At 36.6% G+C, this 17,004-nt stretch overlaps 1 protein-coding gene across 6 annotated transcripts in view; it reads left to right on the plus strand.

The window, feature by feature from the left end:
- Positions 1-17,004, plus strand: part of POLQ (DNA polymerase theta) — a 124,859-nt gene that overhangs the window by 85,527 nt on the left and 22,328 nt on the right. For 3 of the 6 annotated variants that reach the window (XM_025913213.2, XM_086675305.1, XM_086675308.1), the window contains 5 exons: positions 2,654-2,791; positions 4,225-4,399; positions 7,068-7,194; positions 8,125-8,246; positions 13,649-13,833. In XM_025913213.2, coding sequence (XP_025768998.2) covers positions 2,654-2,791; positions 4,225-4,399; positions 7,068-7,194; positions 8,125-8,246; positions 13,649-13,833 — 747 coding nt within the window. The other 3 variants (XM_086675309.1, XM_086675306.1, XM_086675310.1) reach the window with 3 other exon arrangements.

The following is a 17,004-nucleotide window of genomic DNA, read 5'->3' on the forward strand; positions in this document are numbered from 1 at the left end:
TCCTGTCTCCTCCACTTAGTAATTAACTCTGAACCTTGGGCCAATACATTAACTCTTTATATCTCAATTTCTACATCAGTAAAATGGGTTATGATAGAAATACCTCACAGAGTTGTTGTGAGGAGGAAATGATGAATGTAAAACCCTTAGACTAGTGCTCATCTCATAGTAAATATTCAATAAATGTTATATATACTCATATAAATGCCCCCTTTTTAAGCCACAGGGTTATGTTTTTAAAATAAGAGGAATTTTGCGGGGTGCCTGGGTGGCGCAGTTGGTTAAGCATCCGACTTCAGCCAGGTCACGATCTCGCGGTCCGTGAGTTCGAGCCCCGCATCAGGCTCTGGGCTGATGGCTCAGAGCCTGGAGCCTGTTTCCGATTCTGTGTCTCCCTCTCTCTCTGCCCCTCGCCCGTTCATGCTCTGTCTCTCTCTGTCCCAAAAATAAATAAACGTTGAAAAAAAAATAAATAAAAAATTTTAAAAAATAAAATAAGAGGAATTTTGTTTCTCCTAACCACAGGGTACATTTGTATTGAATTAGTGGTGACTTTTTTGTTTATTTTTTTAATTTTTTTCTTTTGAGTTTTTTTTTTTTAATGTTTATTTATTTTTGAGAGAGAGAGACAGAGACAAAGCGTGAGCAGGGGAAGGGCAGAGAGAGAGGGAGACACAGAATCTGAGCTGTCAGCACAGAGCCTGACACAGGGCTCAAACTCATGAGCTATGAGATCATGACATGAGCCAAAGTTGGCTGCCCAATGGACTGAGCCACCCAGGCACCCCTCTTTTGAGTTCTTTAGCTTACAACTCCCAAACTGCACATAAAATTACATAGAAGACTTATCAAAAACATAGGATCTCTGGATTTCAGCATAAGTAGGCTTGGGGCAAAGACAGGAATCTGTGCCCTTGTGATTCAGATGGGTACTAAGGCCATAGGCCTAGACTAAACTCTAGGCCAGAATAAAAGACCTTTGATGTTAATGGCTTGTTCTTAGGTCTTCATGTTAAAATGGAAATTATATTTAAGGTAATCTGACAGTTTCACACATTGACTGTTTAATCCTTAGTGATCTGAAGTTGAATCTTTGACCTGGGAAGGATATTACTAATCATCTAGAGCTGCACTGTCCAATACAGGGGCCACTAGCCACTTGTGGCTATTTATATTTAATTTAATTAAAATTAAATAAAATATATTAATTCAGTTCCTTACTTGTGCTAGACACGTTTCAAATGTTCTATAGCCACATGTGGCAAGTGACTACCATAATGGGGAATGCAAATATAGAACATTTTCATTATTGCAAAAAAGTTCTTTTGGATGGCACTGGCGTAGAGTGGGGATCAGCAAACTACGTCTTGTGGGCTAGATCTGGTCTGCCACCTGCTTTTGTAAATAAAATTTTATTGGAGCATAGCCACACCTGTTGTTCATTTACTTATTGTCTTTGGCTGCTTTTGGTCTATAATGGCACAATTGAAAAGTTGTGACAGACAGTAAAATCTGCAAAGCTGAAAATATCTGTTATCTGGCCCATTTTTGGAAATGGTTGTTGATTCCTAGTCTAGAGGGAAGCATGGGTTAGAGGAAAGAAAAAGGACTTTGGAGTCAGAGGACTATGGGTTCTCATTCTTAATTTTTCTGCTTTTTGGCCATGTAATGTTAAGCAAGTTTCTCCAACTGTGTAAACTTTTCAAATGTGTCACAGAATTGTTACATATATTACATGTGATGACACGTGTTAAAGCATCTAGCATAATGGCCGACACAAAGTAAGTCCTCAATAAATATTAGTGCCTCTTGCTCTCATCTAGTTCAACTACCTCATTTCACAGATATACTCATTGAGACGTGGAGAGGTAATTTATGAAGTTTCCGCACTCAATTCTGAGGGTTTCACCAAAAACAGAAATGCAAGATAAAGAACCTTTAAAAACGTAACTTGAGATCTTTGAATTGTTTTAATTATGGTAGGTCTTTCCTCCTGGAATTGTTGATTTATTGCCACTTTAAATTAAGAAAAAAAAAATCCCTGCCCTGTATAGGTCTAGTTTCTTCAGTGGGTGCTTATGAGCCACTCTAGCTATCATTATTGCTATGTTGGGTTAGCCACCTTCTCCTGACTTTTGTGCCCAAGGATTCTGAGTCTAGCCTTATGGTGGTGGAAGTAGATGACTTTTTGGATCCCTTTCTACCTTAGTGTTCTCTGATTTTTGTGATCATATAATAGCCACAGAGCCTCCCATATTGACCCTCTATGAGGCCTAAATGGTTGAGTAGCCACGTTGGTTACCACATCAAGGGGTATTCAGGAGAGTTCACAGTTGTCAGAGCAATTGCTAGTCTCAATGTCAATAGCTTATTTATCACTTGTTCAGCACAGAGTATACATTCCCGTGTTCTTGACTGTTTAAAAGCCTGGCATTGGTATTAATCTGATAGTGCCTAAATTAGGGTATAGACATACTTGACGTACAGATTTTTATTGCCATTATTTATTAAATGTGATAATTTAAGATGTTATAAGAAAATCTCCAAAGCCATACTGAATTATATAGATTTTCTTAAATAACTTTAAAAAATGTTTGTGAATGTCAATGCTTGTGATTTAATTCTTGACTAAAGAAGCATTAATTTCTTGCAGGTTTTATTTTTGGAATTAAAATTGCCACCAAATGGAGAGAGAAAAAATCAAGGCAGCAAGAAGACTTTGGGTTCTACTAGAAGAGTGAATGACAATGGACGCAAGCTAAGGCTGGGAAAACAGCTCAGCACCAGTAAGGTGCTCTATGGGGCAGTCACAGGGCAGAAATTGAATTACTTTTAGCATTCTAGTGTCTTGAAAGAATGCTGACGAAAGCAAGATCCAGCATAGCCCAATATTTGAACTTATCCAGATAAAAACAATTTGGTTTGTGGTTCAACTGCCTGCAAAAACTGGAGACATTCCATCATGGAAAATCTGGACCATAATCCGATTTAGCAGTTGTGTCCTTCCTATCATTAAAACAGTATAACGGTTTATAAACTTAGATCTGTAGACATTATTTAGTCATTGACATCCACTACTCTTGGACTTCTAGTGTAACATAATTTATATAGTTATAGGTATATGAACAAAGGTGTGGAAGAATTAAAAAAAAAGTCCAGCCATTACAAATAAAACAGTTTAGGGGCAATTTTAGGGCAAAATAGTAAGTTTTCCATGAACTTCTTTTAAGAATCTAATCTACTAAGTTCTTTTTTTTTTTTTAAGTTTACTTATTTATTTTGAAAGAGAGAGTGAATGTGAGAGGGGCAGAGAGAGGGGGAAGAGAAGTGATCCAAAGCAGTCTCCACGCTGTCAGCGCAGAACCCACTGCAGGGCTGGAACTCATGAACCGTGAGATCATGACGTGAGCCAAAACCAAGAGTCGGATAACCAACTGAGCCACCCAGAGACCCCTCTACTCTACTAATTTCAAAGTAAAAGTACAAATCACAATCCATGGAAACTTTATGTTTAAGAGAGAAGAGAAAAGGCTTAATATTACAGTTTTGCTGAAAAAATTTTCAATGGAATAATAAGGGGTAGGAAATACAGCCACAAGAGCCAAGGAGAAAGAAGTCCCCAGTTGCCATTCTGTAGAATTTTGACCCTAATATCATTAACTATGACTAACCTGCCCTAGGGAAGTTTCCACTGTTTCATTCTGTAACAAAACTTTTTGTTTTATCTCACTGGCCCTCTAACCTTCCAAGTTCCTATTTCTTAGCAGTTTACCAAAATTCTGTAGCATGGAAAATTCACAGTTTTGAAGATAAATGTCTTCTAACTTTCTTGACATGGAAACCATGAAAGTATTAGGGCAAAAGGAAAACAAAACAAAACATAAGAAACTTCCAATCACATGAAGAATAGAGAAGGAAAATACCACAGAGAAAGGATTCTTGGGGTGGGGCGAGGGAAGGCTGTTCTAGTACCTTGCTATAAGTTGACATCTCATTGATTTTATTTTTAAGGTAGATCTAAATTATATTACTCAGCATTGACATATTTGCATTTTATAATCTATAGTTGTTATAGTTTTATCACAGTGATTGTCAAACCCAAACAGTTAATTTTGAGTTGTAGATACAGGAGTTAACAAAATTAATTTTGAGATTTAAGAAAGTCTAGTTTGCTATGGAATTTGGACAAGAATCTGATCTTACCTTTTTATATTTCTTTGGCAGGATGTTTTAAATAAATTAAAGGCATTGCATCCTTTACCAGGCTTGATATTAGAGTGGAGAAGAATCACTAATGCTATTACCAAAGTGGTCTTTCCTCTACAGCGGGAAAAGCGTCTAAATCCTTTTCTTGGAATGGAAAGAATCTATCCTGTATCACAATCACACACTGCTACAGGTAATGAGAAATCTTAATTGTAGATAATAGCCAATTTTGAAAGAAAAACTTTTCATATATAATATTTGCTTATGATGACCAAGGAATTCAAGTGTTGATTATTAGATACTGTGAAGTTTCATAAACATTTATGAAACACATACTACACCAAAGCATGGATGGATACTAGCTACAGAGATGAGATTTAGTAAGATATAGTTCCTACTTTCAAGTACTATATAGAGTAACTGGGATGTCTGAGACTGTGCTTTGGATTAATATTTATTTGAGCCAGTGATCTTATCTAATTTCAGTCCTAGCCCTCTCCTGAACCTCTTAAGATTCTCTCCAAGTTGAATCTAAATAGTGCTGTGGAACATCTGTATAATAAATGAGTGTCTTATTTTACTGAATCAGAAAAGAGCTGTGGAGTACTTTGAGTGTCTTGTATGACTCTTGGGATAGGTAAGGAAAAAAGCATTCTTAGGCTAAGCCGTACAAAACTAAGTATTTGCCAAATGCAAAGTGCACTGGAAGAAAGGGCAGGATTAATTCTTTCATTGGGGAGATAGTTTAGATTGGTGGTATAGAATTGGACTTTAATATCTAATTTTTACATGGTTTGAATTCTGGTGCTGTGAATCTTTAGACAAGGTAGCTTGGTGCCCACGTGTCCTCATGTGTAAAACACAGTGTTAATAGTCTACTTCACCAGGTCATTCTGAGGATTAAGTAGGTTAATACATTTATTTTTTTTTTTTAATTTTTTTTCAACGTTTTTTATTTATTTTTGGGACAGAGAGAGACAGAGCATGAACGGGGGAGGGGCAGAGAGAGAGGGAGACACAGAATCGGAAACAGGCTCCAGGCTCCGAGCCATCAGCCCAGAGCCTGACGCGGGGCTCGAACTCCCAGACCGCGAGATCGTGACCTGGCTGAAGTGGGACGCTTAACCGACTGCGCCACCCAGGCGCCCCGGTTAATACATTTAAAGTGTTTAGTTTAGTTTAGGCACTTTGTGCATGGCTAGTTATCAGTTGTTGCTTTTATTACAGATGGAGGCACCATGAGGAACTGCTCTTCTCTTTGCTTGCTTATTCTCTGTTCTAAATAAATTCTTTTCCCTTCTCCCCTATTTAGCTAACATCTGCCTTCATCCTAGCCATTTCTTGCCCTATTGGTATTTAAATTTCATTTTGAGACATATGCTAAGACATATCAACATATCAAAATCAATGTAGAGTTTTAAAGGTGTTGCATTTATTCATTGCATATAAAGCAGAAAGTAATCAATTCCCTTTGTTTTTCAGTCGGTTTGTATGGGTATTGTATGGAAACCAATTTGACAATAAATTATATTTAATTAATAAAAATAAATAAATAAATGAATAAAGACTATTTTAGAAATACAAGCTTACCTAAGCATAGCAAAGCCATTTAATTATTAGAATTCATCTCCATGAAGCCACATTCATGTTTTGTAATTTATTTTTGCCATCTTGTTTGTCTGCCAGTGTTAACCTCATTAATTCAAATAATAGACCTGAATAGTAAGTGCCATTATAGAAAAGAAGACAGTGTGCTGAGGCAGCAAGAGACTTAGATTCCTTCTTCTGGTTTTGGCTGGTTTTGTAACATTGAACAGGCCATTTAATGATAATAAGTACATTAATATCTACCATTAATTGAACACTAATTTTTGCTAAAAGGTAAATAACAAGGACATTTATCAGGGATTTATTCAGTAAAAGAATATCTGAGGTACTTAAAATGCCTGACTCATCAAAAGAAGATGAAATTATATATAGTAGCTAGTAGACAGCCAGTTACAAAGAAGAGTACATTTTAAAACAGAAGATTTTGTATCACTATATATGTATTATAAAAACTACAATAACACAATCAGTTACCCAGACTTTTTTTGAACTATGCTTATGTGTTTTAGAAAAATTCAATAAGTAAACAAGTGTAAAATATTTTTTGGGAAATAAAGGCTATAAACATTAAAACAAATTGCTTTCTCTTTCCTAGAAAATTCAGTAACTACCTGATTCTAGTCTCCAACCTTATCAATGCTACTGTTGATTCTCTTAATGATTAAGGATGGTGATGAAGAAAAGCAGCCAGCTGATGTCTAGAAAGTGATTTTCCAGCCACCGCTTCTCACTCCTGCATTTTCTACATTAGCTAACTCCTTGGGCCCCAGTTGTCCCTCTTCAGCATTCAGTTGCTCTTCAGCTTCAGATTCTGTTTTGTGCATTCCTGGGTTTTGAAGGCTTTGACAGTCATTTCTCCTAGGGTCCATTTGATTAGTCCATTTGATTACTCATTAATACCACCACTAACATTGTATAGTGCTGACACCTGGTATTCACTTTAGCGTAGGAATAGTTCAACTTATCAAATTATGGCTTATCATAGGATTGATTGTTTTCTAGAGAGCTAGGTTAATGTAACATATTCTATTGTTGACTCATATATTCACTTACATTGGGATTGGTCTTGTACTTATTTTTATCATTGTCAGACACATGAACATAATGAAAAATATTTAAATACAAATTTATTTTAGCGTAGCAATAAAAGAACATGCATTTTAAAGATAATTCAGAAATGCCATTACTGTGAAATAAATGTCAGATCCCTCCCACTCCTCTCAATTTTATGTCTTCATTCTGCTTGATTTTAGGACGAATAACCTTTACAGAACCAAATATTCAGAACGTGCCAAGAGATTTTGAGATCGAAATGCCAACACTAGTAGGGGAAAGCCCACCTTCTCAAGCCCTAGGCAAAGGCCTACTTCCCACATACAGGTAGACGTTATTTCTCTGTATTTGTGTTAATATACTTTTGTGAGTATGAATGGTTCAAAAACAGCCGTTGGGACAAAATAATGAAATTAGTTATTTTATTGGACAAAATAATGAAATTAGTTATTTTATTGGACAAAATAATGAAATGATGAATTTTTTGTTCTGGGCATACATATTTCTTTTTTTTTTTTTTTAGTTTATTTATTTTGAGGGAGAGAGAGTGTGCGTGTGCACAGGGAGGGACAGAGAAAGAGGAAGAGAGAGAATCCCAAGCAGGCTCCATGTTGCGTGGAGCCCCAAGTCCGTTGAGGAGCCAGAGACAGAGCCCTTAGTGGGGGCTCAAACTCACAACCCCTGAAATTATGACTTAAGCTGAAACCCAGAGTTGGTGGCTTAATCGACTAAGCCACCCAGGCACCCTTGGGCATATATATTTCTATTCTAGGTGCTATCCGTTTAACATCCTGAGTCTGTCTATAAAGATGCTCGTTGATGGTGAAAGGCTGAAAACCTAGGCCACTAATTAAATCAATCAGCATGATGTGCTTTATTAACTCAGTCGCTAAAGGGAAGAGTTTTTTAATTGTGTCAGGAACATCCCCTCCTGCCTTCGCCATATACACCTGATGGAAAGAAACAGCATAGATAATTACATATGGTCAAAACGATTTGTTGATTTGAGCTAAATATCAGTAATTGTTTCAGAAGCAGTTTGTGGCAGAAGCTGTTGCAGAAATGTCTTACTTCCTGTTTAATTGAATATTTGCTAAAAAAGAAAATCTAGTAGCTTTGTTAAGCTTTAAAGTGAGTTTCAAATGATAAGATTTTTAAGTTTCTTAGATAGAACTATTGACTTTACTGAAAAATGAGACCTTTTTCATATATTTGAGACTGCTTCATGTCCAGCTGCTGATGTTGTTTTCATGACAGAGGAAGAAAGAAGACGAGTTGCAGCCTGAACTCTGGACACCAGGCACAGATGGAGGAGAGAGCCTCAGACAGAGGAATGCCCTTTTCAGTCAGCATGCGACATGCCTTTGTACCTTTCCCAGGTAAGGTGGCTGATGGTTTTCTGAACTTCTCATTGCTGTGGGAATGGTTTTCAAAGCACTGATAAAGCCTGCATTATGAATAAGACTCAGAAGGATGCATTGGTCGCTCCCCCTTTCCTCTCTTCAATGTAGCCTGTTTTTCCCCTTTGTGTTGCAAGGTTGTCAGTCATCATTGTCTTCATGATCTGCTCTGTGGGAAACTTCTGTGGTGTAAGCTTATCGGCAGCAGTCTGCTGAAACCATGTTTTCCAAGGTCATTGTAGACCTTTTGGCAAAGTCCAGCAGATACCATTAGTCCTTGTCCTCTTTGACTTCTGTACAGCTTTTGTACTGTTCATTAACCCTTACTTTCCTCAATTTCTGTCCTCCCTTGATCTCAAAGGGCACATTTTTTTTTTTTTTTTGTCTTTCTGACTTGCTTTGCTATTCTGTTTCTCCTCCTCTTCTCCACACCGCTGCTTCCTAGTGCAGGGGCTAGTCCCCAAGGCTGTCCTCCCAGTGCCTGACCTCTCCTCAGTACTCTAGTCATATACTTTTCATAAAAGGTTTAACTCTGGCTATAAACTCTAGTCATAAAACATTTGAAAGTCACGATCTAACTCCTAAACATCTCTACTATTTGTATACATATTTGCTCTTTTATCTTTTGCCAGCTGTTAGGTCTGAGTGAGTGCATTCTGAATTTATTTTAATTCTGTCAGAAACTTAATGTTCTAATGGTGAATTCAGGTCTATGATAACATAACTTGCTTGGTAATTTTCAGTTTTGCTTTAAGTATGAACTATCAGCATTATATCATTGTAACCATTTTTAAGTATTTAGCTCTGTGACATTAAGTACATTTGCCTTGTTGTATAGCCATTACCACCATCCATCTCCAGAACTTTTTCATCTTCCACAACTGAAACTCTACATCTATTAAAAAATAACTCTTCCCACCACTCCCCAGCCCCTGGCAGCCACCATTCTACTTTCTGTCTCTGTGAATTTGACTAGTCTAGCTATCTCATCTATGTGAAATTATACAGTATTAGTCTTTTGGTGTCTGGTTATTTCACTTAGCATAATGTCTTTAAGATTCATCCATGTTGTAGTATATGTCAGAATTTCCTTTCTTTTTAAGGCTGAATAATATTTGCATGTATATACTTCATTTTGTTTATTTGTTCATCAATTTATTCTTAGCTAAACAATAAAATTGTGTTAACATGACCTTATTTTATACTGCTTTTGTTTACATTTTTTAAGTTTATTGAAATTAAAGATATATCGATTAAATCTGAAAATTTCTGTCACATATATTTAGTGTTTAGTCCATTTACATCTAAAGTAATTATTGGTGTGGCACCTGAGTGGCTCAGTCAGTTGAGCGTCTGTCTTGATTTGGGCCCAGGTCATGATCTCAGGGACATGAGATTAAGCCCTATATCTAAGCTAAGCATCGAGCTGGTGTAAGCTTCTCTCGTTCCTACTCCCTCTTCCCCTCCCCTGCTTGTGCTCACTCACTCTCTCTAACTCTTAAAAAAAAAAATTGGCATATGGTTGGTTTAAGTCTACTCTCTTGTTATTTGTGTTTTATTTATCTGTTTTTTATTTTTTAAAGATTTAAGTGACTACTTTTTATTCTTTTTATTTTCTCCACTGTCTTATTAACTATCCTATATATTCTAGAGTTTACAATATGCATCCCATCACAAACTATCTTCAAATAACCTTATACTACTTCATCTGTAATATAAGGAATTTTTTCCATTTCCCCTCTTTTATAATAGGTTTTATTTCTATGACATATAAATTCTACTATCTAGCTGTTATTCTTGCTTGAAACAGTCTATAATCTTTCAAAGAAATCAAATAAAAAAGCGTCTCTCCTATCTGTCCATTTTTACCATTTCTTGCACTTTTCATTTCTTGGAGTAATTCAAGGAATCTTAAAGTACTTCCTCCAGAATACTTCCTTTAAGGTTTCTTGTAGTGCAGATCTACTGACAACGACTTATCTCAGCATTCCCATGTCTCTAGGTGTCTTTATTTTATCCTCACTTTTGAAAGATAATTTATTTTATTTTATTTTTTTTAATTTTATTTGAGAGAGAGAGAGAAAGTGAGTCAGGGACAGGGGCAGAGGAAGAGAGAGAAATAATCTTAAGCAGACTCCACACTCATCACAGAGCCCGATGCAGGGTTCAATCCCACGACTCTGGGAACATGACCTGAACCAAAATCAAGAGTCCAATGCTCAGCCAACTGAGCCACCCAGGCACCCGAATGATAATTTTATTCGACATAGATTTATTGGTTTACAGTCCTTCTCTTTCATCACTTTATATATTTCCATTAGCTTCTGGTTGCATTATTTCTGATGAGAAGTACTCCACCATTTTTCTTGCTCTTTTTCTAAGCATAATATAACTTTTCCTTGGATGCTTTTTCAATTTTATTTGTTATTCAATTTTAGCAATTTGATTTGGGCGCAAGTCTCTGGGTAGTTTTTCATGCTTTGCTTGTAAGACTTTTGAATTTGCTGAATTTCCTCAGTTGGCATCATTTTGCTTTTTTTTAATCTATGTGCTTATATTTTTCAGTAAATTTGGAACATTTTCAACCATTATTTCTTGTAATATTTTTTGTTCATATCTCTCTCTCCTTCCTTTCTATTAATCCAAATATACATATGTAATACCACTTGGTATTGCCCCACAATTCCCTGAAGCTTTCTTCTTTTTTATTTCCCTTTCCTTTTTTTTTTCCTCCCAATCCTGTGCTACAATGCATATTTTCTATTGACTGTTTTAATGTTCATGGATCTTCTCTTCTACAGTGTCTAATTACTGTCACATCCTTCTGGTGGATTTTACATTTCAGATATTTTTAGCTTTGGAATTTTTATTTGATTTCTTTGTCTAGTTTTTATTACCTTATTGCATTTCATTATTTGTTACATCATTATGTTCATGTTTCTTTAAATTCCTGAACATTATCTATGGTAGCTATTTAAAATTCCATCATCTCTGTAATTTCTGGGTCATTTTGCTATTGATTAAAGACTCTCCTGGTCAGTTACATTTTCCTGGATCTTCATATGTCTGGTATTTTTTTTATTATTATATATTGGACATTACGGTTGCTACATTATTGACTCTTGGGATTTTGTAGTCTTCATTAATAACATTTTCTCTGGCAGACACTTAATTTACTTTCACATTCAGCTTGATCATTTTGAGATTTTTTTTAAGCTTTGTTAGCAAATGTTTAGAGTGGCCTTTACCCCAGGGCTAGATTAGTCCTGATTGTAAGGTGCTGCCTTGCTAGGGTTTGTACTTGGTGCTCAAGTGGTTAACAAGGTCTGTCCACTCAATCTGGTCACAGCTTGAACATCTCTCAACATTCAAGAGGATGTTGTTCAAGTAGTTGTTCAGCTGACAGCTATGTGATGGTGGTTGTTTCTTCAGTAATAGTTATTCCTTTACTATTGGTTCTTTGCCTGGTTTCCTGAACTGTCTCCCTTCTTTAGTATTTGGTTAAAAGTCCAAAGGGATTACTGTGCATATTTGTGGTGCTCTTCTTATGTACAACTCCTTTCTCCAAATTTCCACAAATTCTAGCTCCCTCAGTAGGCACAAACTCTAGTCTCTGCTTCCTCATCTCAGAGAGATCATAGTGCTTTGTTTCATCTTTCCTTCCCTGCAATGCATTCTGGTAAGTTCCTCTTTTCAGAACCCTAAGACACTTGCATGACTCACCTCATCTTTTCCCTCCTCCCTACTTCTTAAGGATTGTAGTCCTGTACTAAGTCCAACATCTGAAAATACTTATTTCATATATTTTGTGAGTTTATCTTATTTATGGCAGGAAGGCCATAAAAGTTGTGGTCATTTGTTTTAAATTATTACTTATATACTTTTGAATTGTTTATTTATTTACCATAGTTCAGAAATAAAAATGTATAAAATCAAAATATATTGAGAAGTTTTATTTCTTTCCCTGTCCTAGTTGTCCTATTGTCTGCAACTCTTCTAGATAACCTCATTCATATATGTTTCTTACATGTCCTCATTGTATTTTTTATGCAGATATAAGCAAATGTGAATATATAATTCCTTCCCCTATTCTTACACAAAAACAAGGATTCCATATACACTGTTGTATGCCTTTCTTCACTTAATGTTTTTATACTGAAGAATTGTGATGATCAGTAAATAATTTTGAACATAAATCAGTTTAATCTCTGTGCAGGTAATCTGTTAGCAGAAAACTGTGGGTTTGTTTGCTGAATCATAGAGTAAATCTGTTTAATTGGTAGGTATTGTTGAATTGCAATTTAATGGGGGAGAATAACCATTTAGTTCCCAGTGACAATATCTGAGTGTTCCTTTCTTAGCTTTGCCACAGAACGTACTGTCCGACTTCTGGATTTTTGCAATTTAAGTAGAGAAAAATTATTCCTTGCTATAGTTTTAAATTGCATTTCTTTTATTGTGAATGAAGTCAAGCATTCTTTAGTATGTTTAAGGTTCTTTTGATTATTTCTGTGAACTGCTTGTTTATATTTTGTCTTGTTCTTGATTTGTAGCATGTCTTTTTTATAATATGACAATGAATCTTTTGTGATATCAGTTGTAAATATTTTTCCTACTTTTTTTTTTACCATGATTTTTAAAAAAAGTTTATTTATTTTTGAGAGAGAGAGCATAAGCAGGGCAGGGATAGAGAGAGAGGGGACAGAAGATCTGAAACCTGATGAGGGGCTCAAACTCATGAACCATGGTATCATGACCTGAGCCAAAGCCGGACGCTTAACTGACTGAGCCACCCAGGTGCCACTTTACCACTATTTTTTAAATTTTGTTTTTGCCATGTGTGTCTAACCCAGTTATTTCTATTCCATAGGTAAACTTTCTGAATCCTCCAAGTCATAGAGGATTGTTTCCATTGAATGTTTCTCTCCAGCCCACTTAAAATGTGCACATATTACAAATCAGTTTCTTCATTCATTCATTCATTCATTCATTCAACAACCATTTAAAGGATTTTCTATAGAATGAAAAGGAAAAATAAGTATCCCATTTCTAATGGCTCTGTGCTACGTGGGAGAGGCATGGAAGAACCATTTTAGATTGTGTATCAGGTGCTGTGGAAACACTGAAGAAAGCACTACTATAGTGGTTAAGTGGCAGAGGTCAGGGGTGGCTTTACACATAATACATATACTTGAAAGCCAAACAGAAAAATTATGATCTAAGTCACAGAACTGAATTGCATCATGTTAAAAGCAAGATTTTAACCTTTGGACACATATCTTATGGTTCTAGGTTAGAACTAAATTTCTGTCTTCCCGTTCAATTCTATAAAACCTGGATTTATCTTTGTACCAGCTTTTCTAAAATAATTTCTGTTTCAGGTGGCTTAATATTAGCTGCGGATTACTCTCAACTTGAACTGAGGATCCTGGCTCATTTATCTCATGATCGGCGTCTCATTCAAGTGTTAAACACTGGAACTGATGTTTTCAGGAGTATTGCCGCTGAGTGGAAGATGATTGAGCCAGAGTCTGTTGGGGATGATCTGAGGCAACAAGCAAAGCAGGTGATTTTAGTGAGCATGTTGAACATAAATGGGAATTTTAATGATTAAAAAAATTTTAAAATTGCCTTGATCATTTGCAGTGGAGGAATGATTTCTCCATCTTGGATCTTTCAAATCACATTCACCTGAGCCTGTCTCATGGTATTCATTATACTTTCCTCAATAGAGTCAGTAAAAAGAATCAGGTAGATTTAGTCTGAGGCAACTTAGTGTGAGGAAAGCCATCTGCATTAGTGGTAGATATTGTGGTGGTGGTGGTAGTTGTTATTTATGTATATTTGTGTTTGGGTGGGGTTTCTTTTAGAGAGAGAGGAATCGTGAGTGGGAGAGCAGGGTAGGGGGCAGGGAGAGAAAGAGAATCTTTTATTTTTTTTAATGTTTATTTCTTTTTGAGAGCAGAGAGAGAGAGACAGAGCATGAGCAGAGGAGGGGCAGCGAGAGAGGGAGACACAGAATCCAAAGCAGGCTCCAGGCTCTGTTAGCACAGAGCCTGATGTGGGGCTCAAACTCATGAACTGTAAGATCATGACCTGAGCCGAAGTCGGACGCTCAACCAAGTGAGCCACCCAGGTGCCCCTGAGAAAGAGAAGCTTAAGCAGACTCCGCACTTAGCCCAGAGCGTGATGTGGGCTCACTCCCACGACCTTGGGATCATGACTAGAGCCAAAATCAAGAGATGCTTAACCAACTGAACCACCCAGGTGTCCCTGTGTGTGTGTTTTAAAAATTTCTGTGTAGTCTGTAAGCATTCATATTTTCATCTTTATTTTCACAGGTGCTTTCTAAATGTTTACTGAAAAATAAAAATTGAGCTGTAGATTATAATTAATAACATAGCTTTTTGAGGCCTTTGGTTAGCTAATCCACATGTGAAATTTTACACTGCCCTTGGACTTTTCAAGTGGGTCCGTATTAGTTCCTGGCCTGGATTAACATTGATACTTTTTTTTTTTTTTTTTTTTTTACCTCATGGCCTGTGGGAAATCTGATGCCATTTTTCAGAGAATAGGATTGCTGGCTGAGGCAAACGAACATTACTCCCACCTTTAAGATCCTATGTGTTAGTTTTACATTTATACTTCTAGTTACTCGCAACTATAATTCTTGACTCACTCATTAGGCATGAAACACTTCCTCTCAACATTGCCTATTTAGCACCAGCACTTGTTTCTTCCACTTTAAAAAATTTTTTTTAATGTTTATTATTTGTTTTTGAGAGAGAGAGAGTGCAAGCAGGGGAGGGACAGAGAGAGACGGAGACACAGAATCTGAAGCAGGCTCCAGGCTGAGCTGTCAGCACAGAGGCTGATGCGGGGCTCAAACTCACGAACTGTGAGATCATGACCTGACCTGAAGTCGGATGCTTAACTGACTAAGCTACCCAGGTGCCCCTCTTCCACTGTTTAGAAAGCCAGCTTTGCCCTTTCTATTTAAGAATCTCTTCTGGGGTTCTGCATTCAGCAAGAATCAAACCCTAAGTAAAATAGGTAATGTTCCAGTATTTAATATTAATAATAAACCCATAAAATAGGTATTATTATTATTCCCATTTTATATAGGAGTAAACAAAGGCACCAAAAGTTAGTAATTTACTTAAAGTCATACAGCTGTAAGTGGTGGAGCCAAGATAAGTTCAGAATGCCAGAACTTAGACATTCTGTCTCCATATAAACACTCATGCACTGATGATATCTGCCTCTATTTAATAGGTTCTTACATGACTTAATGGTGTTTATGCTATGTCAATTTTTCTTCCTAAGTCACCATGCACTGAACTCCTTGGCTCTGGCTGAGATCTCAGAAAGTGCTGTGTACTTTCTGAGTTTAAAAAAAAAAAAAAAAAAAAAGTAGGAGTCACAATAAAATAAAATGTAAAAACACCAAAAAGGGAAAGAAAAAAGAAGGTAAAAAAAACTCTCTCAATGTATTTAAAAAGATAGGGGGATGCCTGAGTGACTCAGTCAGTTAAGTGTCCAACTCTTTGATTTCAGCTCAGGTCATGATCTTATAGTTCGTGAGTTTGAGCCCTGCATCAGGGCTCTGCACTGACAGTGCAAGCCTGCTTGGGATTCTCTTGCTCTCCCTCTCTCTCTGCCCCTCCCCTGTTTTCTGTCTTTCTCTCTCTCTCTCTTTCAATAAATAAATAAACATTACAGGGCACCTAGGTGGCTCAGTCAGTTAAGCGTCTGACTTCGGCTCAGGTCATGATCTCATGGTTCACGAGTTCAAGCCCTGCATTGGGCTCTGTGCTGATAGCTCAGAGCCTGTAGCCCACTTTGGATTCTGTGTCTCCCTCTCTCTCTGCCTCTTGCCTGCTTGCTCTCTCTTTCTCTCAAAAATAAATGAACATTAAAAAAATGGAAAAAACAAAAACTTCTAGCCATCCTATCACATTAAAAGTATTTTGGAATTCTGATAATCATTTTTTGCAAGTTATCTTCTAAATTATATTTAATGACATTTATATTAGCTTGCTTTATATCAGGAATTTTCCTAAACACTTATAAATAATAACTCCATAATCTTCACAATTCATGATACAGGTATTACTATCTTCATTTTATGGATGAAGAAATCAAGTTACAAGACTTTAGGTAGCTTGTGTAAATGCTGGAATTGGGATTTGAACCCAGGCAATATTCATTATTAAATTACAGTGTCCTTACTGACCTATTTAGACCATCTCCTTCCATTACTCCCAAAATTTCCTCAGGAATTCATTTAACCCCAAAGAATTCTGCAATTGTGGGATTTCAGGTGGTGGTGAAGCGGAAAGCATATTTATTTCCAGTGAAGTCTTCCCTATTTTCCAACCATGAAGCCACCACTTCCTACTCTATTAGTCCCATGCAAGGGCCAGGAGACGAATGTTTGTAATGCTTCTCTTTCTTGACTCCTGGACACTGCTTTAAGCAGAAGTTAATATGGTATTATGGGAGCAGAAAGCCGCTCTGAAGACTACTGTTTAAATAACAGGAATAAATCTTCCCTTTTAAATCACTAGTATTATTTTCTTAAAACACACACATATTCACATTTATTCATATTTCCCCCTTCCTCCCTACCCGAAAGTATTCCTAAAAGGCAGAAAAGAGAAAAGATGTTCACTGGATGTCAGGTTCTATGAATTTAACCTACCAAAAACAGATCTAATCATTTTTGACTCACTAT

This window comes from Puma concolor, chromosome C2 (genome assembly GCF_028749965.1).
Source record: "Puma concolor isolate L17-30 chromosome C2, mPumCon1.1.hap2, whole genome shotgun sequence".
In the NCBI taxonomy this organism is placed as follows: Eukaryota; Metazoa; Chordata; class Mammalia; order Carnivora; family Felidae; genus Puma; species Puma concolor.